The following is a 27,590-nucleotide window of genomic DNA, read 5'->3' as shown; positions in this document are numbered from 1 at the left end:
GTGCCCAGGGGGTCCGGGTGTCAACTCTCCGCGGGCAGTCCTTGCCCATGTGCCTTGCCGACTCATTCTGTCAACATCTGTTGGCATCTGTGGCTGTGGGAACAGCCTTGTGGCACTTGATCAGGTGGTGAGCAGTAGACAGCACAAGAGAGCAGCAGAAGAGTAGCATGTTATATTGCCAGCCACAAGACAGTCCTGCTAAGGGACACCTAAGCAGAAGCCTGGGGGACATGCCCAGGCAACCGTTAGGGATGGACTGCACAAGGAGATGTGTTGCTCCTCAGTAGCCCTAGGGCTATGGCACAGCTAGCCTGGTGCTTTGAGCTGAGCCTCATAGAGATACTCCCTCATTCAGATCTGCCTGAAGTGCCATGGTGTGAAGGAGGCCCACATGCCTGTGTACTGCAGCTGCGCAGGAGACTTTGCCCTCACCATCCACACTCAGGTGAGCCGTTCTCCCTCACTGTCCACACTCAGGTGAGCCGTTCTCCCTCACTGTCCACATTCAGGTGGGCAGTTCTTCCTCACCATCCACACGCAGGTGAGCCGTTCTCCCTCACTATCCACACTCAGGTGAGCCGTTCTCCCTCACTATCCACACTCAGGTGTGCCGTTCTCCCTCACCGTCCACATTCAGGTGGGCATTTCTTCCTCACCATCCACACTCAGGTGGGCAGTTCTTCCTCACCATCTATACGTGGGTAGACAGTTCTCCCTGATAGGATACATGCTATTTGCCCTTCCTCTCTAGGTAAGACCAACGCCATTCTCTTTGTTCTCACAGATCTTCATGGAACAAATTGGAATCTTTCAGAACATTGCCCGGCATTATGGCATGTTATACCTTCAGGAGACCCTGGAGTGGCTACTGCAGACAGGTCCTCTCTCTAAGTCTTAGCAAGCCCAGGCCGAGGACATCTTGGCATCTGCATCAGGGACCCTGTGCTCCAAGTGGCTGTGTACCTGACCACCTGACTTTCCATGGCCAGAGTCCAGGCAATGGGAAGCAGACCACAGAGAACACCGTGATGGCACGAACTAGAACAGAGTAGGGAATGACTCCATCAACAGGTGCCTGCTGAAGCACATCATGAGCCAAGAAGAAAAAAAAAAATCCTAAGGGTCTTTTCCCACAAATAAACGTGTTTTGAGGCATGTGCTTTGTGGACCCTGCTAAGTGATGTGAAAGTCCTTCCACAGTACCCTTGCTCCCTCCCAGCTCTAAGATTTGGCCTGAGTGGTCAGGTAGTGGATAAGGCTGGATGCAGGCCTGGTGGGCTCCATGGCCCTCGTGGAGCTGGGATCAAACTTGTTCCATGGAGAAATGTTTCCTCTCTACAGCCTTGTGGGAACAGGATTTGAATCACTTCCCAGGAAGTACAGATCCAAAACCTGTGGGGGAGACCAGGGGACATTTTCTTCTCATTGTCTCTGGACCCCATTCAGAGCAGTCAGGGGTGTCTGCTTACTCCATATGTCCACAATGAAGCCTGGAATTCTGGCTGGGCTGAACTTGGTAGATAGGATAGCTATCTACCACGAGCCTACCTGGTCCCTGCAGACCCCCTCTGTGTGCCAGGACGCCTGGTCCCTGCAGGACCCCCTGTGTGCCTGATGCCCCTTTATTAATCTCAGGAAATGAGACTACGCATCTCACTTTCAGCTAAATGTGGTCCTCAGCCTTCACTTCCTAACTGGCCTAGGCCAGTGTTAGCAGAGCACTAGTCAGATGTGAAACTCACAAATTCAAAAGCCATAGATAACATGAGCCTGACGGGGAAGACTGCAGTAGCTTTGAATGCCACTGTTGTGTTTGTACTGTGATCTTCAGGCTCTAGAAGTCAGTATCTGGCATCTGTGGGGAGAAACTGGACACCACTAGAACCTGCCTGCCTGGAATATGGGCTGAGCGGGTGAGCTGGGACCTCTGAATGGAGCTCAAATCAAATTAGGCGGTGAGGGGAGGTGGAGGGAACTGGCTCACCAGGCTTCTTGGAAGCCCGAGCACAGAGGATGGGTGAGGGGAGCTGACAAGGCTGCCCAAGGGCACAGTGGCTCCTCTGCACAGCCACCGGCGCCAGCAGGCCTGGGTTCACTCAGGCCAGCTTGGGGGCTCTGAAATAAGATACCAGCGCCTCGGAGCTGTGTCCAGGGATCTAACTAGAAAGACTGGTTTCTCCAAAACTAAAGCTATATCTGTGGTGAACCAAAAAATATCAGGTGTTTGGTGACCTGTGGAGACCATGCCCAAGGGAGAGGGAGAGCTTTGTTGAGTGGTTGTGAGATAGCATCTAAGCTACCTGCAAACACCACTGGATATCAAGACCAGGAGCTCCCACGGGGCATTCCAAATGCGGTCTGCAGGGGTCCAGGTCAGGTCTTCCCTGCCCCTCCCTGGGCTGGCCATCCTGAGACTCAGTATGCTGGCCTGTAACATGGGATGTCTTCTGGCACCTAGCGCAGTACTGCCCAGAGAAGCAAGTTCCAGGCTTCCAGCGGTCTGCTCAGCCAGCACTACTCCCCTGACAGCAGCCAAAGACAATCAGCGATTGCCCTCCAGCCCTGATGTCATTAAATGCTGGCTTCATCTTTGCCCTACTCCCCATCACTACCTTCCTGCCCCTGCCCCACTGCAAAGGTTGAATATGGTCTGAACACGAGGTCTGCCTGGTCCGCTTTGGCCTGTCTAGGTGTGTGCCCTGCACTGTACCCTCTTGGGTCATAGCCTTCCCCAAGAAACAAGACCAGGGCCTGGGAATATAGCCTAGTGGTAGAGTGCTTGCTTCGTATACCTGAAGCCTTGGGTTCGATTCCTTAGCACCACATCTATAGAAAAGGCCAGAAGTGGCGCTGTGGCTCAAGAGGTAGAGTGCTAGCCTTGAGCAAAAAGAAGCCAGAGACATTGCTCAGGTCCTGAGTTCATGCCCCAGGACTGACTAAATAAATAAATTCTCTTAAAAGAAAAGAAACAAGGCCAGAGGCTTCTAGTCACAGGTTTATTGGATTCTGAGCATGCTATAACTTCTGAGGAAAAGGGTCTGGGCAGTCTGGAGTTATAAAACATGGGAATGTTTCTCCCTGGCCCCGAGAGCAGGGAGGAGCCCAACAGAACTCTGTTCTGACTCGAGGTCCAGGAAACAGGATGGTGAGTGTGCAGGAAAGGGATGAGTCTTGTGAAGGGATCAGCTGGGGAGGGGGCAGCAGCAGGACCCTGCCTCTCCCTACAGTCCCTGGGCAGGGGAGGAAGGCAAGCCTGGAGGGAGAGCATAGGGGTCTTGCTTCCCAGCTACACGGAGACACTTGGCTACTGAAGTGTGCAGGTCCTCCTCAGAGCTGCCAAAGCAGCCAAGGCTCTGTTTCTGGGGCCCTAATGGGTCCAGGTCTGCAGCACAGTAAGGACAAGTGGGTCAGAGTTGGGCTGAACCTTCAGGGTTTTGTGGGTGTGGGGTCCTGTTGGGGATGCTCAAAGGTGAAACACCTCTGTCCTACATGCTGACCAAGAGTATCCACCATCTGCTTGGATGGAACAGAAATGGGGCCAGGCCTAGCTCTGCCCCTTGTCCCGAGGTCGGCCCTCTTGGCCTGGTGGAGGGCTAGGTAGCTGGTCCCGGGAGTAACAACTGGGTGGAGGAGGACCCTGGCCCAGAACAAGGGCAAGGGTCACAGGCCAGCTACTTGAGGGATGTCTTGGTGTACACACCTTGTCGAATTTCTTATGGCTGTAGATCTTGTTTTTGTTCATGAACGTTAGCAAGATCCAGTCACACAGGAAGGAACCCTAAGGCCAGCAGACACCAGTGGGTAAGAGCCTGGCAGAGACCTCCACCCCACCCAGGCCCACAGATGGGTTCCTTACCACCCCAATGGAGGTCAGAGCAGTGGCCAGATTAATGATGGTGGGAATGAGGCTGAACTTCCCTGCCTGGGGAGAACAGGCTTGCTTTTAGACCTTTGGCACAGGCTTGGGGCAAGAATGACTTCGGGAAGGGGTGCAGCAAGGGACATAGGGGTGTGCTAGCTCAGGCCTAGATGAAGCCAGCATGGAAGGCAAGCAGGGATGGCTGGTCCCAGTCTTGGAGCTGCGTGTACCTGTCCATGCACAATGACATCAATGCGAATCCCGTAGGCTTTGATGAGTGTGCGAGTGGTGGTGCCATTCGTGTTATAGTACTTGGCAAACCTAGGGTGGAGTGAATAAGAAGCCATGCCCAGGTTTCCTGACCCTTGGGGTAGAGTATTCCTGCACTCCCATCGGAGGAGCCAGGGCACACTGTAGTTGTGAAGGACCCAGGCAGCCTAGGACAGGTACCTGAAGTTGTAGCCTGAAGAGGCAGGGACATGCTTGGGGTCGAGCCTCCGGAAGGAATACTTGGGATTGCACTCCGATTCAGAGTGGTCCAGATCACAGTCCCAGTTGATGATGACCCCAATGACGCCACCCTGCAGAGAAGGAGATAAGGGAGCAGTATGGAGGAGGGCAGACAGCAGAGGACCCTGAGGAGCCGGGCCCAGCCTCCAGGCAGCTCCAAGCCAAAGGTGCTGGGGTACAATTAGATATGGAGCCCTGGAGGCATGTTGAGGGGCTAACACCTGCTGTGGGGCCAGATGTCAATAATTGAGCAGGTACACGCGCACCCTGGCCAGTCGGGAAGATCACATTTCCCTGCCTAAACAGGGCGAGGCGCGGCTAAGACAGGTACTGGATGTCAGGCTGCAGCAGAGCCCAAGATGCCCACCCCTCCGTGCCCTCACCTTGTGGGCCAGCTCCGTGAAGTTTTCCCCTGCCTGCTCCACGATGAAGCCCAACCTGAAGATGGGACAGTAAGGGTCGGAATCCTGTTCGAACGTGCAGTGCTTCAAGTAGTCTCCCTTCTCACTTGCAATGTTGCCCCTAAGGAGTGGCAGAAGCAGAGCTGTACCCCAAACACCCCATTCCTGGCAGGAGCCCCCAGGCTGGCCAGGCAGTCTTCCCCTTTGACTTACTTGGAGAACTTGAACTTGGGGTAGTGGATGCTGTTCTTGATGAGAATGGTGAAATTTGGGGCCATTTTACCCAGAAACTGGCTGCAGGGGCACAGACAGGGGTTTAGTGGTCCCAACCCCGCCCTGTCCGGGAGGTGCTGTGCCTTCTGCGCCCCGCTGTCTCCCTGCCTACAGCCCATCTAGCCTTGGGTCTGTGAGGAGACAGGAACACGAGGCGGGGCGCGGGGCTGGCACACCTGACAGAGGCCCCGTCTTCCAGTGGGCACCAGGCCGACACCTCGCAGGTCCTGGAGTCCCCGTGGTAATAGGACACGCAGCGCCCGGTTCGAAGCCCTTGGGGCAGACAATGGCTGTGAGCTTCTGGGGGCAGAGCTCTGCCCCCACCTCCCCGCTACACACTGACCGTTGCCCAGCATGTCCAGGCCCCCGGCCACGCAGTCATCGTCCGAATGGCAGGCGGCGTTGCCAACTCTCAAGCTCTGGGGAGAGACTGCGCGTCGGCGGGGGGGGGGGGGCACCCTGCTGCGGGAGCGGAGGCCCCCAGGCCGCTCAACCAGCCTCACCTCCGGGCAGGTTCCCAGGGTCTGGTCGGAGGTGATCTCGATCCTGGTGATGATGCTGAATACACTGCCCCCCTAGGTGCAGAAAGAGGAGGCATGGGACGGGCGGCCGCCGCGGCCAGGCCTCCTCACCACCGGGCTGGGGCCGGGGGCCGGCGCGCCGCACCTCGGGGGGCTTCACGTATTCCTCGACGTCCCACACTTTGTGCTCCGACGTGGTGATCCCTTTCACCTTGGTGATGACCGAGCTCTCGGGGCCCGTCTCACGGTCTTGGTAGCTTTTCTGGATGATGAACACGTACCTGCAGGCAGGGCGGCGCCGGCTCCCGAGGCGACCCGGGCTCCCGCCGGCGCGGACGGTCGCTTCCGGACCGGCTCCTCTCCCGAGCCCCCCGGCCCTGCTTCACCCCAGCCCCGAGCATCCCTGGAGCCCATCGCCCTCCCCCCCCCCCCGCCCCGCACGGCGTCTCCGGCCCCGCGCCCCCGCGCTCCACGCCCCGGTCGCCCCGCGCCCGGGTCGCCCCGCGCTCCCCGCGCCCCCCGGCTCCGCGCACCACACGAAGTAGAGCAGGATGAGCAGCTGCACCGCGCGGTACACGACCCCCAGCCGCCGGTTCCTCACCACGACCACCTTAGGAGTCTCGTAGTCCCAGAACGCGGACCAGCAGCCCCGGGCCAGGCGCCTGGCCGCGGCCGCCCCGGCGGGGAGCTTGGGTTGCGCGGTGGCCATGGCGCCCTGGGTCCGGGGACATCCTGGCCCGCGGGGCGGACCGCGGGGCGGACCGCGGGGCCGGGGGCGCCGGGCGGGCGGCGCCTCGCCGGCCCCTCCCCGGGCGTGGCCCCGCCGCTCTGCCCGCGGCTCCAGTGTCGGCAGCGGGCGGCGCGCAGGTGGCCCCGGTGGAGCTCCGGTGGCCCCGCAGAGCCCCCGCAGCCCCGAGGTGGGCCGGCCGCGAGGCGCGGGGAAGAGGGCGTCGGGCGTCGGTTGGAGCCGCGAGGCCGGCCGAGCGCAGCCCGGGTCCCGCCGGCCGCGGGTCGGGACGCGAGCCTGGCGGGCCTCCCGCTCCCCGCGCGGCCGCGTCGGCCTCGGAGCCGACCTCCCCTACATTCCTCCACCCAGCTGCCGCGCTCCCAGCTCCGCTCCCAGTCCACTCCCGAGCCACGCTTGTCCGCTGCAACCACGGCGGTTTTTAACTTACTTGTTACATCTCCACCCCATTTGCTGCTTTGTAACAAATCCTAGAACGTGTGTGTGTGTGTGTGTGTGTGTGTGTGTGTGTGTGTGTACTTCTTTGCTCCATTAAATTCTACTCAATTAAATTTGCCTAAAACAAGACATGGTAGTGCATGTTTGTAATCCCAGTGCCCTGGAGGCTAAGACAGGAGGATGTGAGTTCAAGGCCAGCCTGGGCTACATAGTGAAACCTTGTCCCCCCCCCCCCCCCCCAATTTTTTTTTTTTACATCTACCTACCGTTTTTCCTGTAACAGAATAACTGTTTTCAATCATTTGAAGCATATACCTTTGAATGGAATTTGTGTCATATGGCAGTTCTCTAACTTTTTGAGGAAGCACCACAGTTTTCTAAATGGCAGAATCATTTTACATTCCTTCCAAAATGTCTCAGTGTTTCCTTTCTACACATTCTTGCCACCACATGGTCCACTCACTTGCTTGCCCATCACCTGAGTATAAAACATGGTGGCCTTTTTCCTGAGAGTAATGATGCTGAGTATCTGTTCATATGCTTGCTGAACATTTGTATCAATTCTTTTGAGGTATGTCTAGTTATTTAGGTCCTTGGCTCATTTTTAAATTGGTTGTCTTTTTGTTAAGATATAGAACATGAGCTGGGCACGGGTGGTTCATGTCTGTAATCCTAGCTACTGAGGATCGTGGTTCAAAGCCAGCCTGGGCAGTAAAGTCTGTGAGACTCTTATCTCCAATAAACTACTCAAAAAACCCGGAAGTGTTACTGTGCCTTAAGTGGCAGAGCCTTCACTTTCAGAAATTAAGCTCAGGGACAGCACCCAGGCCTAGAGTTCAAACCCCAGGACCCGCAATATGTGTGTGTGTGTGTGTGTGTGTGCATGTGTGTTTGTGTGTATAGGTGTGTGTATGTATCTATATGGAAGGTACATATTTGGTACATATTAACTCCTAGTAGGTACATTATTTGCAAATATTTCATCCTATTTTGTCTTTTCACTTTTTTTTTTTTTTTTTTTTTTTTTTTTTTGCCAGTCCTGGTCCATGGACTGGGGACCTGGGCACTGTCCCTGGCCTCTTTTGCTCAAGGCTAGCACTCTACCAGTTGAGCCACAGCGACACTTCTGGCTGAGGTTTGTGGTGCTGAGAAATCGAGGGCTTCATGCGTGCTAGGCAAGCACTCTACTGCTAAGCCACATTCCTAGGCCCTCTTTTCACTTTTCTTTTATAATATCATTTGATGCTCAAAGGTTTTTATTTTTCTTGATATTGTTTGTTTGATAATTATTTCATTTTTTTTTGTTTGTTTGTTTTTTGTTTTTTTTTGCCAGTCCTAGGGCTTAAACTCAGGGCCTGGGCATTGTCCCTGAGCCTCTTTTTGCTCAAGGCTAGAACTCTACCACTTGAGCCACCGCACCACTTCCAGCTTTTTCTGAGTAGTTTATTCAAGATAAGAGTTTCATAGGGGCTGGGAATGTGGCTTAGTGGTAGAGTGCTTGCCTAGCATGCATGAAGCCCTGGGTTCAATTCTTCAGTACCACATGAACAGAAAAGGCCAGAAGTAGTGCTATGGCTCACTCAAGTGGTAGAGTGCTAGCCTTGAGCAAAAGAAGCCTACACCCTAAGTTCAAGCCCCAGGACAGGAGGACAGGAAGGAAGAAAGAAAGGAAGGAAGGAAGGAAGGAAGGAAGGAAGGAAGGAAGGAAGGAAGGAAGGAAGGAAGGAAAAAAGTGTCTCATGGACTTTTCTGTCTGGGCTGGCTTCAAACTACAATCCTCAGAACTTAGCCTACTGAGTAGCCAGGATTACAGGCATAAGCCACCAGCACCCTGCTTAGTTTATTTGTTTTTTGCATTTACTGCTTGTCCTTTGGGTGTCATTTCTAGGAATGTACTTCCAAATCCAAAGTCTTGATGATTTACTTCCATTTCCTTCTAATTTTTTTTAATGGTTTTAGGTTAGACATTGGTCCACTTGATCTATGTATAATGAAAGATAGGAGCCTGTCTTCCTCCTCCTCCTCCCTCCTCCTCCTCCCTCCTCCTCCCTCCTCCTCCTCCTCCTCCTCCTCCTCCTCCTCCTCCTCCTCCTCCTCCTCCTCCTCCTCCTCCTCCTCCTCCTCCTCCTCTCCTCCCTCCTCCTCCTCTTCTTCTTCTTCTTCTTCTTCTTCTTCTTCTTCTTCTTCTTCTTCTTCTTCTTCTTCTCTTCTCTTTCTCCTTCTCCTTCTTCTTTTTTTTGCCAGTCCTAGGGCGTGGACTCAGGGCCTGAGCACTGTCCCTGGTTTCTTTTTGCTCAAGGCCACTTGAGCCACAGCGCCACCTCTGTCCTTTCTATATATGTGGTGCTGGGGAATTGAACCCAGGGCTTCATCTATACGTGACAAGCACTCTTGCCACTAGCCATATATATTCTCAGCCCCTTTTTCCTTCTTTTTGCATGTAGATAGCAGTTGTCCAAGTACCATTTGTTAAAGAGACAAATTTGTTCTTTACCTATTGGAGAATATTAGCACCATTATCAAAGATCAATCATTAGAGCCAGGTGTGGAGTACATGCCTACAATTCCAGCTACTCAGGAGGAAGAGATAGGAAGATCACAGTTCAAGCCTGGTCTTTGTCTAGGCTTTAAACTTAAGATGCTCTTGCCTCTCCCTCCCAAGTTTCTGGAATTGCAGGTGATATGTTGTGCTGGTGTCAGAGCTTGAACTTAGGGCCTCAAGCTCTCACTCAGCTTTTTTTCCCCCCCACACATGGCTGTTGTTCTGCCACCTGAGACATGCCTCTAGTCTGGTATTTTGCTGGTTAATTGAGAAGGGACTTGTAGACTTTTTTTTTCCCTAGGCTGGCTTCAAAGCACTATCTTCTAGCTCTCCTCCATGTATGTATTTCTTTTCTTAATGACTGGGGGTATGCCTAAAGTGGTATAGCACTTGCCTAGCATCTGTAAGGCTCTGGGTTTAACCCCCAGTACCATGTAAACACACACACACACACACACACACACACACACACACACACACACAATGTAACAAGTAAATAAGCAGCCAATACATGTCTATTGGAGCAGCACCATAAACATAGACTTCTTTATTTTTATCTATTTGAGGCAGGGTCTCATGATGTAGCCCAGACTGGTCTTAAATTCTCACTCTCATCAGCCTCCTGAACACTGGGGTAATGAGTGAGCTGCCCCACACCTGGCCTCTTCCTCCTGGGAGCCAGGGCCCCCTGAAATTTGGGGACCTTCACGTTTGCAAACAGGAGAGCTCAGACGCCCTAGGAGTTGTCCTAGGAGGGGGCAGTGTCCATGCGCCTGGCCAGAGCCTATCTGGCTGTCTGTGATTGGTCCTGAGTTGGAGATGGGGGCAGAACCCAGGGAAGCTGCCATCACTGGCCACACCCTGGCTTTCAGGCCAATTGCTGCAGAGGCCTCTAGGTGGCCAGAGCCCCGCGGAGGTGTGTGCACTGGCATTGTCCGTGGGCACACTCAGCCTGCCGTGCACATGATGGGCAGCTGGCCTGAATGACCCTGGATGGAAGAGAGGAAGCATAGCCGGCACGGGGACAGCGAGCCACCTTGTGCCCCCAACTAACCTAGGATGTCTCTGTGCCAGGCTGGTGTCTGTTCTGGACGGTGCAGTCTGGCTGGTCTCACTCTTACACAGAGGATCAGGTAGATCTGATATAAGAAGGTAGGGCCACTGTGTTCTCATGTACTGTCAATGACCTGGGGGTTCTTAACTTGTTGGCGTGAGGGCTTTGGATCTTTCCCTTCTAGTAACTTAAAAAATAATGATGTTCCACAAGTGCTGGGGCCCGGGAGCCCGGGCCTGACTAACCTTCTGTGGGCGAAGTTGCTTTTCTGCATGTAAATGCTTGAGAGGACACTAGCATGGGCACCATGAGTTCAGAGTCCTTTGACCAGGGCTGCTCCCAGTCCTGGCCCAGGCCAGGGTGCACTGTGTGTGGGGACCCCTTCTTTGTCGGGTGAGGGGTTTCCTGCTACTGTGCTGATCTCGGCATGGCCGGGCTGATCAGCTTCCATTCACTGGGATTTGTGATGTTGTTGGCACACAGCTTTTGTCTAGAAGGTTGAGGTCATTTGGGGTCAAGCTAAGGCGGATGCAGAAGGAAAAGTCCGAAGTCTGATCTAAGAGGTTGTACGTGTCTCAGAAAGGAGACCCTTCTGACGAGGACATTTCAATCTGAGGGGCAGCTGTGAATCTCCAAGCACGCAAACTCTGTGCCTCAGGCACTGCAACAACATGTGTTCATTTTCTGACATTGGTTCATTTTCACGAAATACACTGAATACAAAGCAGACCATTTTCAGCATTGTAAGGGCACAGTGGCATCCTACTGTCGGTGTGGATTGGATGGGAGGCAAGCACTCTTGCCACTAGGCCATATTCCCAACCCGGTGTGGATTGGATGACTCTAGGACCTCAGCTAAGTGGGATCAGAGGTATTTATCCATGCGTGGCCGTCTTCTCCATTTAGCATGGTATCCTCAAAGCTCATCCATATTGTAGCATGCAGGAAGAATTCCCTTCCTTTTTGTCTATGTAGACCACATTTCACTTACCCATCCATGCGCATTTGGGTGGGTAGACCACCGTGAGCAACTTTGTGACCAGTACTGATGCGGCCTTTGTGCACTGGGATTCTCAGCGTGTTCCTGTGTGGTGTGGGCTGTTTGATCAGTCATGCACACCGTGCCCACAACAGAAACTGGGCCTGGGAACTTGTCAGGGCATGGGAAGACTTAAGACTAGCAAAAAAAAAAAAAAAAATCCTGATTCAAAGTACAGAACGAATATGGCAAGTATGGACTTTAAAAATGTTCAAGTTGGGGGCTGGTAAGATAGTGGTAAAGTGCTCGCTTCATATACAGAAAGCCCTGGGTTCGATTCCTCAGCACCACATATATAGAAAAAGCTGGAAGTGGCGCTGTGACTCAAGTGGCAGAGTGCTAGCCTTGAGCAAAAAGAAGCCAGAGACAGTGCTCAGGCCCTGAGTTCAAGCCCCAGGACTGGCAAAAAACAAAACAAAACAAAAAATGTTCAGGTTGGTTGGGTGCTGGTAGTTCATGCCTGTAATCCTAGCTACTCAGGAGGCTGAGATCTGAGGATCGCCATGTGAAGCCAGCTTGGGCAGGAAAGTCTGTGACATTCACATCTCTAGTCAACCACCTAAAAACTGGAAGTGGAGCTGTGGCTCAAACTGGTAGAGTGCTAACCTTGAGTAGATAATGCTCAAGGACAGCACTCAGTCTCTGAATTCAAGTCCCACTACAGTAAAAAAGAAAAGAAAAGAAAAAAGTTCAAGTTGAAGCCAGGCACTAGTGGCTCATGCCTATAATCCCAACTACTCAGCAGGCTGAGATCTGAGGATCAAGGTTCCAAGCTAGTCTGGGCAAGAAAGCCCATGAGAGTCTGTCTCTGTCTCTCTCTGTCTCTCTGTCTCTGTCTCTGTCTCTCTATCTGTGTGTGTGTGTGTGTGTGTGTGTGTGTGTGTGTCTCTCTCTCTCTTTCTTTGTTGTGGGGTTTGAACTCGGGCCTGACCACTCTCCCTGAGTTCTTTTGCTCAAGGCTACCACTTGAGCCACAGGTGTAATTCTGGCTTTTTGGTGCTTAATTGAAGGTAAGCGTCTCATAGACTTTCCTGCCTGGGCCAGCTTTGAACTGAGATCTCAGCTTCCTGAGTAGCTGGGATGATAGGCATGATCCATCAACACCTGGCCTCATGAGGCACTTATCTCTACTAAAATGAAGACAAATCTGGAAGTGGAGCTGTGACTCAAGTGGTAGAACATTAGTTTTGAGCAAAGAAGCTCAGGGACAGCGCTTAGGCCGAGTTCAAGCTGGGGAGTTGGCAGAGCTTAGTGGCTTCGTTGGTAGAGCAAGTGCTAGCCAATAAGTGAAAGTGTCAGGCACTGAGTTCACGGCCTGCTCTCGAACCAAAGATAACATATATAGAGATGGGAGGTGATGAAGGGAAGGTCCTCAGCAGATGGTAGTCAGATGGTGGCCATCTCGGGCTCTGCCAGGACCACCAGTCCCATGGCAGACCCTCAAACACAAAGCATGTCTGCAAGGCAGCCCTGCGCTGTCTACTCAGCCTCAGAATGGGGCTGTGCCTCAAATCATAGTTTCCTGTATCTGAAGCCCCACTCCTTCTTTTTCTTTAATTTAATTTATTTATTTATTGAACACAATTTTTTTTGACAAGGTGTTGTGCAAAAAGGGTACAGTTACATAGTAGGGAAGTGTGTACATTTCTTGTGATATCTTACGCCCTGTTTTTCTTTCCCTTCTCTAGGTCAGGTAGACATATATACAATATACAATGTATTAAGAACATATACAGTAGCCACGTGGCCAAGCCCAAGAAAATTCGCCTAGGGCTTTAAATGTAATGTCGATATTAGACAATATGTCGACAGTAGTCTTATGTGAACGTACATACATAGCTTTTGAGCTATTGTATTCCACTGAGAGGTCAATTTTTGACCTTTATATGTTGAGTAGTTGTTTGGTTTTAGTTACATACTGTTGGGTCGCTGCCCCAATCCTGTGGGAAATACCATTTGACAAGCAGTTTTTGGTTTCACAGACCTGGTCTCTACTGTCTCTCCATCTCCCTTTCTTAACAGTCATATATCAGGGAGATCATGCCCCTTTGTTTTCTGTGTTCTAGGCTTGTCTCGCTCAACATTATTTGTTCGAGTTCTGACCATTTCCCTGCAAATAGCAATATTTCACCATTCCTAATCGCTATGTAGTATTCCATTGTGTAAAGGTACCATATTTTTTGGATCCATTCATCTGTGAAGGGGCATCTGGGTTGTTTCCATATTTTGGCTATTGTGAATTGTGCCACGATAAACATGGAAGTACAAATGTCTTTTTGATATCTTGGGACTTGCTGTTTAGGATAGATGCCTAGGAGTGGTATGGCTGGGTCATAGGGTAGGTGTATATTGAGCTTTTTGAGAAACCTCCATACTGTTCTCCAAAGTGGTTGTACTAATTTGCACTCCCACCAACAATGGAGAAGGGTTCCTCTTTCCCCGCAACCACTCCAGCATTTGTTGTTGTCTGAGTTCAGAGTGTAGGCCATTCTAACTGGGGTGAGGTGGTATATCAGGGTTGTTTTTATTTGCATTTCCTTTACTACCAGGGATGTTGAACAATTCCTCATATGTTTCTTTGCCATTTTTATTTCTTCTCTTGTGAAGTCTCTCTTTAGCTCCTTTGCCCATTTCCTAATTTGTTTATTGGGCTTGGAGGGGCTTAGTTTTTTGAGTTCTCTGTAGATGACAGATATTAGGCCTTTGTCTGTTGCTGTGCTGGTAAAGATCCTTTCCCATATGGTTGGCTGTCTTTCTGTTTTGGTGGCTAGGTCCTTAGCTGTGCAGAAACTTTTTAATTTGTAGTAGTCCCATTTGTCGAGTATCTCCCCTATTTGTTGTTCCCCTGGGACTATATTCAAGAAGTTCCTTCCTGTGCCTATAAGTTCTAGCATCTTTCCTACTCTGTCCTTCAGTAGTTTCAAGGATTCAGGTTTGATATTGAGGTCCTTGATCCATTTTGAGTCGATCTTGGTGCATGTTGATAGGCTTGGGTCTACTTTGAGTTTTCTGCATATGGCTGCCCAGTTCTCCCAGAACCAGTAGTTGAAGAGGCTATGTTTATTCCATTGTGTATCTTTAGGTCCTTTGTTGAATATCAGCTGACTGTAAGAGTGCGGTTTTATTTCTGGATCTTCAATTCTAATCCATTGGTCTTCCGATCTGTTTTTATACCAATACCAGGCTGTTTTTGTTATGATGGCCCTGTAGTAGAGCTTGAAGTCTGGTATTGTGATATCTCCTGCACTGCTTTTTTTTTGCCTAGAATTGCTTTGGCTATTCTAGGTCTTTTGCTGTTCCATATGAACTTATGGATTAATTTCTCTATTTCAGTGAAGAATGTGACTGGGATTTTGATAGGGATTGCATTGAATTTGTATAACAATTTGGGCAATATGGCCATTTTCACTATATTGATTCTGCCTACCCATTAGCATGGGAGGTCTTTCCATCTCTTTGTGTCTTCTTTGATTTCCCTTATTAGATTTTTATAGTTTTCATTAAATAGGTCCGTCACGTCCTTGGTTAAGTTGATCCCTAGGTACTTTATTCTTTTTTTGGCTATTGTAAATGGAATTGTTTCCATAATTTCCTTTTCTGTTTGTATATTGCTGATGTACAGAAAAGCTGCTGACTTTTGTGGATTGATTTTTGTATCCTGCTACTTTGCCAAAATGGTTTATTAGGTGTAGGAGTTTGGGGACTGAGTTTTTTGGGTCCTTCAGATATAAGATCATGTCGTCTGTGAACAGGGATAACTTGATTTCTTCCTTGCAGATGTGGATCCCTTTGATGTCCTCCTCTTGCCTTATTGATATGGCTAGGGATCCCAGCACTATGTTGAAAAGAAGTGGGGAGAGTGGGCATCCTTGTCTTGTTCCAGTGTTTAGGGGGAATGATTTAAGTTTCTCTCCACTTAATATGATGTTAGCAGTTGGTCTGTTGTATATGGCTTTTGTTTGGAGGAATGTTCCATCTATTCCTGTTCTCTCCAAAGCTTTTAATAAGTATGGATGTTGTATTTTGTCAAAGGCTTTTTGGGCATCGACTGAGATAACAATGTGATTCTTGATTTTAGTTCTGTTTATGTGGTGAATTACATTGATTGATTTACAGATGTTGAACCATCCTTGTGACTGTGGGATGAAGCCTACTTGATCATGATATCTAATTTTCTTGATCAGTTTCTGGATTCTGTTAGCTAATATTTTATTGAGGAGCTTTGTGTCTGTGTTCATTAGTGATATTGGTCTGTAGTTCTCTTTTTTTGTTGGGTCTTTGCCTGGTTTGGGAATGAGTATGATATTAGCTTCATACAATGAGTTTGGAATTTCTCCCTGTTTCTATTTAGCGGAAGAGTTTGAGGAGTATTGGTATTAGCTCCTCACTAAAGGTTTTGTAGAATTCGTTGGTGAATCCATCTGGGCCTGGGCTTTTCTTTGTTGGGAGGTTCTTGATTACCTCCTGTATCTCACTGTAAGTTATTGGTTTATTTAGTTGATTTATTTCTTCTTGGTTCAGTTTGGGAAGTTTATACTTCTCTAAGAATTGATCCATTTCTGTAAAATTATTGTTTTTACTGAATAGAGGTTCTGGAAATAGCTCCTTATGATTGTTTGAATATCGTGTGTACTTGTAATTTTTCCAGTGGAGTCCCTGATTTTTCATATATGAGTTTCTTCTCTTCTTTTTTTTTTGTAAGTCTTGCAAGGGGTCTGTCAATTTTATTTATTTTCTCAAAGAACCAGCTTTTAGTCTTATTTATTTGTTGAATGGTCTTTCTATTTTCAATCAGATTTATCTCTTCTTTAATCTTTGTGATCTCTCTCCTCCTAGTCGATTTAGATTCGGTCATTTCTTGTTTCTCCAGTTGTTTTAGTTTCACCGTGAGGTTATTCACCTGCTCTGCTTCCATTCTTTTAATGTGAGTGCTGAGGGCAATGATCTTGCCCCTCAGTACTGCCTTAGCTGTGTCCCACAGGTTTCTTTGTGATGTATTTTCATTGTCATTGTGGCTTATGAATTCATTGATTTCATCTTTAATTTGGTCTGTGGCACAAGTGTTGGATAACAGTGTGGGGTTTAGCCTCCAAGAATGTGTATAGCCTCTGTGGTAACCATTGTTATTGAGGGTTACCTTTAATCCACTGTTGTTGGGGTCAGCTGCACCTTTAAGGGGCCACAGCTGACCTCGGCCTATCCCTCCCCTTCCTGTCTTTAACAGGAAGAGAAGCCCCTGTCCCTGGGGCTAGCACGGGTGCTATGGCGGAGGGATACCCCAGGGGCCCATCCATAGGGGGCTGGACCTCTGTCAACAAAGGAAGTCTCCTGACATCATTTGAGGGACAGCTCCTTGGGACCAATCAGGGGCCCCTCTCTTGTGCCCGCCTTTGGGGTATATCTGGGAGGCTCCTCATTTGAATAAACAGAAGCCCTAGAGGTTTTTCTCCAGGGGCCCACGCATCTGTGTCGTTCTTGGCGGTTTTGGGGCACCCTGTGACCACACGCCACCGAGGCTACCTGTGGCCATCGCTCCCGCGTGAGAGCGATAGAGGACCACCCAGGAAGGAGTGGACAAGCCCCTTCCTCCCCCAAGCGAGGGGAAGTAGAGAGAGAGACGAGGCTACCTGTGGCCATCGCTCCCACGTGAGAGTGATAGAGGACCACCCAGGAAGGGGAGGACAAGCCCTTCCCCCCCCAAGCGAGGGGAAGTCCAGAGAGAGAGAGCCCACACACTGTGATCAGATATAATACATGGGATGACGTCAATACTTTTGTATTTGCTGAGGTTCTTTGTGTGGGCTATGATATGGTCTATTTTGGAGTATGATCCATGTGCTGCTGAGAAGAAGGTGTATTGGGTCTCTGTAGGGTAGAAGATTCTGTATAGATCTGTCAGATCCATTTGGGATATGGTGTTACTTAGGTCCTCAGCTCCCTTGCTGATCCTCTGGGTGTTGGATCTGTCTCTTGGGGAGAGTGGGGTATTTAGGTCTCCCACTATGATTGTGTTTGTGTCTATCTTGTTCTGTAATTCTGTGAGAATTTGCTTGACATATGTGGGGCCTCTTTTGTTCGGTGAGTATACATTTATCACCGTGATGTCTTGATTCTGGATTTTTCCTTGTATTAAAATGTAGTGTCCTTCTTTGTCTTTTTGAGTTGATTTTAATGAAAAGTCCAGCTTGTCTGAGATCAGGATGGCTACACCTGCCATTTTGGTAGGTGCGTTTGCTTGGAAGATCTTGCTCCATCCTTTCATTTGGAGCCTGTTTTTGTCCCTTGCTGTAAGGTGGGTCTCTTGTAGACAACAGATGCCAATTTTTTGTTTGCGGATCCATTCTGCCAGTCTGCTCCTCTTTATCGGAGAGTTTATACCATTTATATTCAAAGATATCAAGGATAAGAGTGTTTTTTCTCCTTTCATTTTCTTGTTGGGCTGTTTTTTCCTCTTTTTTTTTTTTTCCTTGTCTTTAGTGAGCTGTTCTTTCTGTTTCTGTTTCTGTCTGTGTGTCCTGTATGATATCTGTTGCTTGGGATTCCCCTCTTAGAATTCGCTGTAGGGCTGGTTTTTTATTCACATACTCCTTTAGATCTTCTTTGCTATGGAAAGATCTGGTTTTCCCTTCGAATGTGAACTCCAATTTTGCTGGATATTTAATCCTAGCTTGCATATTGTTGGCCTGTAGAACTTGGATGGTGTTCTTCCACTCACTTCGTGCTTGGTAGGTTTGTGTGGAGAGGTCTGCTGTTATTCGGATCCTCTTCCCATTGTAGAAAATTTCTTTCTTCATTTTGGCTGCATTCAGAATTTGCTCTTTATTCTTGAGATCTGAAGTCTTGAATATTATGTGCCTTGGGGTGGCTTTTCTGGGGTCTGGCCTGCCAGGTGTCCTATAGGCTTCGGTTACCTGGATGGGGTCCCTTGTGAGATTGGGCAAGTTTTCTGCAATAACTTTATTGAAAATATGATGAAGCCCTCTGCTCTGGTATTCGGCTCCTTCTTCTATTCCAATTATGCGCAGATTATATCTCTTGTCTTTGTCCATTAGTTCCTGGATTAGTCTGCCCTGAAGCTTCACCGTTTCTTGGAGTGTGGTAATTTTCTGGTTGTTTTCGGCTGCTTCATCGTCCAAGCGAGAGATTCTGGATTCCATATGGTCAATTCTTTGTGCTGTGGATTCAATTGCAGCGTTTATGGATGTCAGAGAGCTATTGATGGTTGTCAGGTCAGCTCTGATCGTGGAAATTTCTTCCTTTAAAGAGTTGTATTTTAAATCTATTTTTTCATGCATTTCACTTCTCAGGATGTTAAGGTCTTCTTTAACGGAGGTTTGCATTGTATCCATTTTTGCTTCCATTTCTTTCTTGGCTTCCTGGATGTCCTTCAAGACTTCCACTCTAAACTCCTGGAATTGTTTTCTGATTTCGTTTCTGACACTTTCCATCATTTCTGTTAACATGGCCTCATTTGCTTTTTTATTCTCCATCTCCTCTTCAGTCGTGCTGCTTTTTGGAGCTGGTGAGTTGGCTTGCCCTTTGATGAACTGTGTTATATTTCTTTGTGATTTGCACATCTGGAGATCTGTGGGTGGCTTCCCTGGTTTGGTTTTGTGCTGGCTCTCGCTGGTCTGTCAGTGGGAGCCTTATGCCCTAGTGTCCTGGCTCTGGGTTTGGGTTTGGCTGTTGGACCTTGCTTCCCAATGGGTGAGCGTGAACTTCTCGGTTGTTGCTGAGGTGGTCACTCTCCCTGCACTTGGGGGCCGGTAGGTTCTGTGTCTTTCTCTGCGGGACAGTGTCCTGCCGCTGTGCTGTGCGTGCCCCTGTTGGGGGTTTGTTGGCCGCTAATTCAGTGTGGCGTGGAGGCTTATCTCTTCTTTGGTTCTTTTTTCCACTCTGTATCTTGGTCAGAGGAGCTCACCTCTCAGGCAGTTCGTCTTCCTATATGGACCGCTCTGGGGCTGGTGTTGTTGGGGTGTGGCCCACCCACTTGTGCGAAATGCACCAAACTGAGTGGGCACAGGCCAATGGAGAGCTCTGCACTCCTGTGTAGGCACGCCTACCATAGCGGGTGCTGCCGCTGTGGCCCCGCCCACCTGAGCGGGGTACACCTACCAGAGTGGGCGCTGTCGCCGGGGGCCCCACCCACCTGTGCGCTGTGTGCCCACTACCATGGGCACTGCCGCTGTGGCCCCGTCCACCTGAGCGGGGTACGCCTACCAGAGCGAGCCCCGGGTTGTTGGGTTGTGCTTGCGCCCTCCCACAAGTCGGCTGTGGAGGGCAGTATGTGTGGGGCCCAGTGGGATCAACTGTCCAGGTGCGGGTTAGCGCCCTCAGACTGTGCCTCCACTGCAAGGGGGATGTGTGATCAGGCCCAGGTGTCCCTGCTGTGCTGGTATTGTCCACCAGCACCTGTGATTTTAGTTGTAAAAATCCACGAGATCCAGGCGCCTCGGGTGGGGCTTGCACTGCCGGCCGTCCCCCCGGCCCCTGTTGGGAAGGGGGCAGGGCCGGTTCGGCCAGTTCAGGCTCCTGGGCGGCCTTGGGGCTCCTGTGCCCTTCCCCTGCTAAACTCCTGTGATTTCCCAGCGCCTGATGGGAGCTTCCCACCTGATTTGGGGGTTCTTTGTTCCCTCGGGGTGGGGAGGGGGAGGGAGGGAGATCTAGCTTCTTTGTAGGGTTTGGGTCTCTGATAGCTGATCTCCCGTTGGGGGAGGGGGTAACGGGGGACTCACTGGTCCTGGATTGTGTGTGTGTCCCGCGCCGCTGTTGGTCCTTCGGGGGTGGAGTGCTGTGGTGTGGTGAAAGGTCATGGTGGCGTCCCCGGCTCTCCCCTCATGCACCGCTGGGTTCCCCAGCCGCTTACGTCCGTTCCCGGTGTGGACCCGAATTTCCCGTCACCGCCGTCACCGTGTGTCTTGGTCCGCACTCTCCCTGGTGTTCGTGGAGTCCCGCTGTCTGGACTCTGTGCTCCTGGCAGTTGGTCTGCCGATCGCCGGGTCCCCTTTCCCAGCCTGGCCCTGTTCGGGCCAGGGTCGGCTGGTGGGGGGAGGGTGCCCCGTAGATTCTCCGGCTCCGTGTAGGTTTTCGGCTCTTCTTTTTTACTCCTTTTTGTTTTCCTGCGTTTCTCCACTGCTTCTGGCTGCTGGTTTTGCTGGGTTCTTGATGGGGTGTTGGGTGCTGGAGTTCCCAGCTCGCTATTCAGTTGGAGCGAGTTGGGGTGCCTCCCTACTGTGGCGGCGCCATCTTCCTTCCTCCATAATACCCAGACTCTGCCGCGGCGGCGGGCCGGCTCCTCGAGGGAGGGGTGGGCTCCCGCGCCGCGCACGGCACGCAAAGGCGCCGCTCACGCACCCCGGGGCCCGCTCTCGCATGGCTTCCTGCGCCGGCCGCCGTGCGGTGGAACCATGTGACCATGCGCCTGCTGGCCGAGGAACCCGCGGCGCTGGAGCTCCCCCCTCCTTCTTGACTTTAAGCATCTCGACGTGCTTCACATTTTGAACCTACCCAGGTTACAAGGGCACGCATGTTTCTGCTGCGATGCTCTGCCATGCCCAGAGCAACCTGAGTACTCTGGGAGTGGCTCAGCTCCTTTCAGATGGGTGGAGAGAACACTGGACGGTGAGGCCACTCAGCAGGGATGCAGAGGGGGCTGGCTGGCCATGGGCGAGGCAGGAGTGGAAGGGGCTCTCCCATAGCTCCCAGAAGGAAGCAGCTCTGGCCATCAGATATTTGGGCAGAGTCGATGCACTGAGTTTAAGTCCCCCGCCCCCGGAAGTGTTTCCCTGTGCGGCAGCAGCTGTAGCTGCACAAGGTCTCCCACCAGTGTTGCCACAGACTTCCCTCCATGTGGTAGCTGTCCCAGCTGTAAGGCCACAGGCCACCAAAAAATTCCTAGGGTCCGTGGATGGCTCTCTCTTCACATTCGTGGGACAGGACCTCCAATCATGCTGTGTGGTGGCTGCTGTCCCGAGTGGGCTGCTCCCATACCGGCCTCTGCTCCGCTCAGGGCTGGCGAGGCACAGCCTGGGAACAGCATCTTTCCTCCCAGCCTTTGACCTGCATGGCCCTGGACTGGCCCTGCTCTCGGCAGCTTCTAACAGGAGATAACCCAAGTCGGCACAGAACAGTGTGCCCCTAGACATGCGTGAGAACGAGAGCCAATCTGCTGGTGTTCTTATGGCTGCTCGCTCTAAGGTGGCCTGTGCAGTCTGAGGGCGCGCGGTGGGGGAGGGGCCTGTGAATTTCCAGGTTCTGAGTCCTAGATGCGATGCCAGTGTGAGTGGTACCAGCTGAACGCAGTGACACGTAGCCCCAGCCGCTCACTCCTGCTTTGGCCCCCTACCTCAGCCACCCCCTCCCTAACCCCAGTCCAGGATTTTACGGATACCAGTTTCTCTTTCCAGTCTTGGTGGTCCCTCCTGGCATGCCAGGCTCCATGTCTGAGAGGGTACTGCCCACCCTGGCTCAGGGCCCCAGCGCAGGGCCAAGCATCGGCCGGCATCCCCTCTTCCAAGGGGACAGACTGGAGGTCAACAGGCACCCCCTCTTCCAAGGGGACAGTCCCAAGGTCAGGCGGCACCCCCTCCTCCAGGGGACAGACATGAGGTCAGCTGGGCACTCCATCATCTAAGGGGACAGACCTGAGGTCGAGTCTAGTCCTATTAACTGCTTGCTAATATGAACAAACACTGTTCTTAGAATTATGGAATCCTTGCTGGACACTGGTGGCTCACACCTGTATTTCTAGAGGAGGCTAAGATCTGAGGATCATGACTCAAAGCCAGCCTGAGAAGAAAAATCCTTATGAGGCTCTTTAAAAATGGTTTATTTCTTTTTGTTTATATGGTACTGAGGAATTGAACCCAGGGCCTCAGAGTGCTAGGTAAGCACTCTACCCACTAAGCCACATTTCCAGTCCCCTCTACCCCCTGTGAGACTCTTATTTCCAATTAACCACTCAAAAACCAGTGCCCAGGCCCTGAGTGCAAGCCCCACAACACACACATGCGCGCACGCGCGCACGCACACACACACACACACACACACGGAATCCAGACCACCCACAACACGTAATCACCAGAGGTGAAGACACACAAAGAAACAGGAAACACTGAAGAGAAAAGGTTGGGAAGAAACCCAGGCTGGTAGCCAGATGAGGCCCTAAGAGAAGGAATCAGGAGGGGCCAGCGTCCACAGCCATGGAGGCAGCCGGCGGCGGCAGAGGCGGGTGGAGGGAGACCACATTAATTCCTGCCCCTCCTTGGCTTCCCTCAGGCTTTGTATTTCACATCTGGGCTGCAGCCTGTTTTGCTTTTCATGTGGCCAGCTTTTTCCAAATCATTTATGAAAACTTCTTCCCTGGTAACCGCTGTCTGGTAGCTTCCCGAGTTGGGCAGCTGGTCCGTGGTGCCTCCCACCGTGGCAGCCCAGCCCTGTGTCCCGGGCATGGAGCCTGGCGTCTTCACTGGCTGAGGAGTGGAGCTAGGGTTCACCCACTTGTGAGTTGCTTCCTTGTTCCCCTCGGGGACTGTGCAGAGTCCGCGCAGGCAGGCGTGATGGTCACTGAGGCAGCCCAGCGATGAGGGTCTCTATGCACTGGGGAGACAGGTCTGAGGGAGGCCTGGACATGCTTGTCCTGCACTAGTTAACAGCATTATTAATCTTAGGAAATCCATAGTTTGCCAATGATAGCAAGTGACTTTTTTTTTTTTTTGCCAGTCCTGGGGCTTGAACTCAGGGCCTGAGCACTGTCCCTGGCTTCTTTTCCCCAGGTTAGCACTCTGCCACTTGAGCCACAGCGCCACTTCTGGCTTTTTCTATATATGTGGTGCTGAGGAATCGAACCCAGGGCTTCATGCGTGCTAGATAAGCACTCCACCGCTAGGCCACATTCCAGCCCCTCTGTCTCCCCCCCGCCCCAGTATCTGGATGTGCACTGGAGGCTTCACACTCACTCAGCTGTCTTGTTCACAGCTAATACTCCACCCATCGAGCCACACTTCCAGTCCAGCCTATCCTTCTTGGTTAATTGGACATAGTGTCTTAGGGACTTTTGTGCTCAGGCTGGCTTTGAACTTTGATCTTCAGATTTCAGTCTTTCGAGTAGCTAGGATTACAGGTGTGAGCCACTGGCGCTTGGTTGGCAAGCCCGGTTTTTGTCTTGGTTGGTCAGGGGAGGCCTCTCCAAGAGCAGCAGCAAGGTCTGGATGGGAAAGACTTGCAGGCCACTTGCTGCAGACAATATTCTTGCTTAAACTCACGAAGGGCACACATCACTCAGAGAAAGGATTAAGTCCTTTTCCACTCCATGTTAAAAAGAAATGAGCTATCGAGCCAGGAAAAGTCATAGAGGACACTGAGCTGTGTATCTCCAAGTGAAAGAAGCCAATCTGAAAGGTTCTACAGTTCCAACTGCATGACATCTGGAAAAGCCAAACAGTGGGGACAGGAAAAGGATCAGTGTTTGCCGGGAGCCACAGAGGGGAGAGGAGGTGTGTGGGGTCTGTGGGAGATTTGGTGGGCATGCTGTTCTACATCTGCCCAAACCCAGCAAGTCCAGCACAAGAGTGCAGCCTGGCTCAGCTGGTGAGAGCCTTGGGCCGGAGGGACATGCACCCAGCATGTGTAATGCCCTGCTAATATGAAATGTCAAAAACCAGGCAGGGGAGAAGGCGAGTGTGGGGGAGAGAGAACGCCATCATGGGATCCTGGGGGAACTCCATTTCCTACATGATTTCTCGGTAAGCTCAAAGCTGCTCAGAAAATAAGGTTTATTAGTCCAGTGAAAACCTGTTTTGCAAGGAAAGGGGAATGGGGCAGCAGTGAGGCCTGCTCTGAGTCCCGGGGTGAGACCCCCTCGTGGAACCTCCACAGGCCGGAGTCGCCATGTCTGCTGCAGGGGGGCTGCTGCTGCTGTTGCTGCTGCCCTGGGAGGCGCCTGCGTCTCTGCAGAGCAGGAAAGAGTCCGTGATCCTGTCCCACAAGGTGAGTGCTAGGCCCTGGCCCTGGCCCCAATACCAGGCTGCCGGGATGGGAAGTTTCCACTGAGGAAGCTAAGGCCAGGGCCCTGGATGGGGGAGGGCAGCTGACCAAGGGGGGGGGCAGGAGGGCTGAGGCCTTCCTGAGCAGGGCTGCCTTGGGGGGGCACTGGGTCCCCCTTGATCTGGTAAGCAAAGCGCCCTGCTGTGCCCCGCGTGTTGCAGGAGAACGGGGAGACCTGCAAAGATAATTCTGAGTGCCAGACCAACTGCTGCGTCCGCACCAGCCAGAACCCGCAGAAGTTCTGTACCACCCCAAACCTCTTCCAGCAGTGCCTGCCCTGGCGGAAGGTGGGGTGGCCTGCGGAGGGCGGGTCGCGGCCGCGGGGGAGGGGGTCGGGGCCGCAGGGGTCCAGGCAGCAGGGAGCTGATGGCTTTGGCTGCTTTCCTTCCGCAGCCCCTCGGCCACTCGTGCTCCCCGCCACGAGGAATGCTACAGCGACTGCTGCGTGCAGAACAGCATCGTGTCCGGGACCTACTGCACCCGCAAGGCCATCCTGAACTGCGTGTCCTGGCGCAAGGTGGGCCGCGGGGGAGGGCCGGCCGCCCCGTCGGGGGGAGGAAGGCAGCTCCGAGGGTCTGACCGAGCCGCCCTCCCCTCCCCCTCCCCCGGCCCTCCCCCTCTCCCCGCCCACAGCCCGATGGCTTCCTGTGCCACCAACACAAAGAGTGCCGGAGCCAGTGCTGCATCCAGGTGGGCGAGACCAGCCCCACGCGCTGCCGCCCGCGGACCGGGTTCCTGGCCAAGTGCCTGCCGCTGGTGGGTGCGGGCGCGGGCGGCCTCGCGGGGTCCCACAGCCCGGTGGGGGAGCCCCAGAGGCCCCAGGGTGTCTGTGTTCCAGGCCAGGCGGGAAATTCACCCCGGGCCCCAGTGGTGGCCGACCCCGAGCGGGGCTGCAGGGGCCCACGGGGCTTAGCGCGGGCTGCTCGACCCGCAGCGTGGGGGGAGGGAGGGGAGGGACCCGCGGGAGGGGAGGGAAGGGACCAGCGGGGGGGAGGGGAGGGACCCGCAGCGTGGGGGTAGGGACCTGCCCTTCCCCTCCCCCCTCCCACCCCGCGCTGCTCGGGCTCCAGCGGCCCCCCGACTCCGGCTTCCTCCGTGAAGGGTGGCGGCTCCTCACCCTCCTGCCCCGGCCCACTCGAGGGTCAGCGCCCCGCTGTCCTGAGGGGGGCCGCCGGAGCTCCCCCAATCCGCAGGGGGGCGCGTCCGCCCCGGCCCCTCGGCCCACGGATCTCCGCCTTTGTCTTTCCCATAGTGAAGGACCGCGGAGACGGCTGGGGCCGACGGGATAGCAGAGCTGCCTCGGGCGGCCTGGAGAGCCAGGGCCGAGCCGTGCTCCCTGCCCAGCCTGTGCTCCCTGCCCAGCCTCGTGCTCCCTGCCCAGCCGGGCTTCCTGCCCAGCCTCGTGCTCCCTGCCCAGCCTCGTGCTCCCTGCCCAGCCTGTGCTCCCTGCCCAGCCCCTTGCTCCCTGCCTGCCCCGTGCTCCCTGCCCAGCTGTGCTCCCTGCCTGCCCCGTGCTCCCTGCCCAGCCTGTGCTCCCTGCCCGCCCTGTGCTCCCTGCCCAGCCCCTTGCTCCCTGCCTGCCCTGTGCTCCCCGCCCAGCTGTGCTCCCTGCCTGCCCTGTGCTCCCTGCCCAGCCTGTGCTCCCTGCCCGCCCTGTGTTCCCTGCCCAGCCCCTTGCTCCCTGCCCAGCCCCTTGCTCCCTGCCTGCCCCGTGCTCCCCGCCCAGCCTGTGCTCCCTGCCCAGCCTGTGCTCCCTGCCCGCCTCGTGCTCCCTGCCCAGCCGGGCTTCCTGCCCAGCCTCGTGCTCCCTGCCCAGCCTGTGCTCCCTGCCCAGCCCCTTGCTCCCTGCCCAGCTGTGCTTCCTGCCTGCCCCGTGCTCCCTGCCCAGTCTGTGCTCCCTGCCCACCCTGTGCTCCCTGCCCAGCCCCTTGCTCCCTGCCTGCCCTGTGCTCCCCGCCCAGCTGTGCTCCCTGCCTGCCCCGTGCTCCCTGCCCAGCCTGTGCTCCCTGCCCGCCCTGTGCTCCCTGCCCAGCCCCTTGCTCCCTGCCTGCCCCGTGCTCCCTGCCCAGCTGTGCTCCCTGCCTGCCCCGTGCTCCCTGCCCAGCTGTGCTCCCTGCCTGCCCCGTGCTCCCCGCCCAGCTGTGCTCCCTGCCCAGCCATGCTCCCTGCTCAGCAGGCTCCAATGCCACTTAATTCCGGCATATGAATAAACATCACTGGATGAATGAGCAAGCCATCTGAACGCTGTGTTCTTCAAAAACTGTCATGGAACTGCCAGGGACCCAGGGTTGATGCCCTAAATCCCAACTGCTCAGGAGGCTGCATGAAGTCAGTCTGGGCAGTCTCCAAAATAACCAGCAAAAAGCAGAGATGGAGATGAGAAGAAAGAAAAGAAGAAGAAAGGAAAAGAAAAAAAAAAGGAAGAGAGGGAGGAAGGGAGGGAGGAAAGGAGGGAGGGAGGGCAGGTTTAACTGCAGTGCCTTCCTGGGAAGCCTGTGGAGAGAAAGCTCAGGAGCCGGGCGCTGTCGTGAGGGAGCCGCTCCTCGCTGGAGCTGCCACTCGCCCCTCCTTAGGACTTTCCATACCAGTTCTGCAGAATTGTCTTATCACTGTAGATGAAAACAGTCACTTGGTTGCTCCCAACTGAGACGTCTTGGGCTGGGAATGTGGCTTAGTGGTAGAGCGCTTGCCTTGCATGCATGAAGCCCTGGGTTCGATTCCTCAGCACCACATACACAGAAAAAGCCCAAAGTGGTGCAATGGCTCAAGTGGTAGAGTGCTAGCCTTGTGCAAAAAGAAGCCAGGGACAGTGCTCAGGCCCTGAGGTTCAAGCCCCAGGACTGGCAAAACAAACACAAACACTGAGACATCTTCCCTAAACTAATTGCCTACAGCTGTAAAGGCCAGGTGCAAGGTTCAAGACAGGAAGTTGGCTACAACTCCTCCTGCTGGCCATAGCCACACCTGCTGTGTGGGAGACTGGTTCCCACAGCCACGCTCTCTTTGTGTTTCTCCATCTTCCTGGTGGGCTTATGAGGTGGCGTCTTCATCCTCCTGTGCAGCCACCATTCCTACAGCAATTCCGCTGCGTGGCTCTGCGCCCTGAACACTGGGGCCTCCGTGCACTGTACCAGCCGCTGCTTTCCAGAACCCTGTTGAAATAA

The 27,590-nt window shown here is 53.1% G+C and overlaps 3 protein-coding genes across 5 annotated transcripts in view; 2 read left to right on the top strand and 1 right to left on the bottom strand.

Annotated features, from left to right (window-relative positions):
- Pole (DNA polymerase epsilon, catalytic subunit) overlaps nt 1–1,222 on the top strand; it is a 47,546-nt gene extending 46,324 nt beyond the window's left edge. Inside the window, exons 48-49 of the mRNA XM_048343209.1 lie at nt 356–445; nt 785–1,222. Coding sequence (XP_048199166.1) covers nt 356–445; nt 785–898 — 204 coding nt within the window. The 3' untranslated portion in view covers nt 899–1,222. The remainder of the gene's footprint in view (nt 1–355; nt 446–784) is intronic.
- A 2,322-nt stretch (nt 1,223–3,544) lies between these two features.
- On the bottom strand, nt 3,545–6,278 carry P2rx2 (purinergic receptor P2X 2). Of its 3 annotated transcripts, XM_048340929.1 has the most exons (11): nt 6,098–6,278; nt 5,710–5,845; nt 5,547–5,618; nt 5,387–5,462; nt 5,220–5,316; nt 4,984–5,064; nt 4,753–4,891; nt 4,310–4,440; nt 4,090–4,180; nt 3,857–3,922; nt 3,545–3,778 (listed from the first exon to the last, which is right to left on the bottom strand). In XM_048340929.1, exons 1-11 carry the CDS (start codon nt 6,271–6,273, stop codon nt 3,545–3,547), a joined length of 1,299 nt encoding a protein of 432 aa, XP_048196886.1. In that variant the 5' UTR covers nt 6,274–6,278. The 3 variants fall into 3 exon arrangements, with proteins under 3 accessions (XP_048196886.1, XP_048196887.1, XP_048196888.1); XM_048340930.1 differs by lacking the exon at nt 5,547–5,618 and having other exon boundaries at nt 6,098–6,273; XM_048340931.1 differs by lacking the exons at nt 5,547–5,618; nt 5,710–5,845 and having other exon boundaries at nt 6,166–6,273.
- Nucleotides 6,279–24,270: 17,992 nt separating this feature from the next.
- Nucleotides 24,271–27,590, top strand: Lrcol1 (leucine rich colipase like 1). The gene is made up of 5 exons (XM_048340718.1): nt 24,271–24,369; nt 24,588–24,718; nt 24,820–24,943; nt 25,060–25,224; nt 27,489–27,590. The coding sequence occupies exons 1-5, from the start codon at nt 24,271–24,273 to the stop codon at nt 27,588–27,590; spliced, it is 621 nt and encodes a 206-aa protein (XP_048196675.1).

The sequence above is a fragment of the Perognathus longimembris genome, chromosome 3 (genome assembly GCF_023159225.1).
Source record: "Perognathus longimembris pacificus isolate PPM17 chromosome 3, ASM2315922v1, whole genome shotgun sequence".
In the NCBI taxonomy this organism is placed as follows: Eukaryota; Metazoa; Chordata; class Mammalia; order Rodentia; family Heteromyidae; genus Perognathus; species Perognathus longimembris.
The sequence above is the reverse complement of the archived record's forward strand: the minus strand, read 5'-3'. Positions and strand labels throughout refer to the sequence as shown.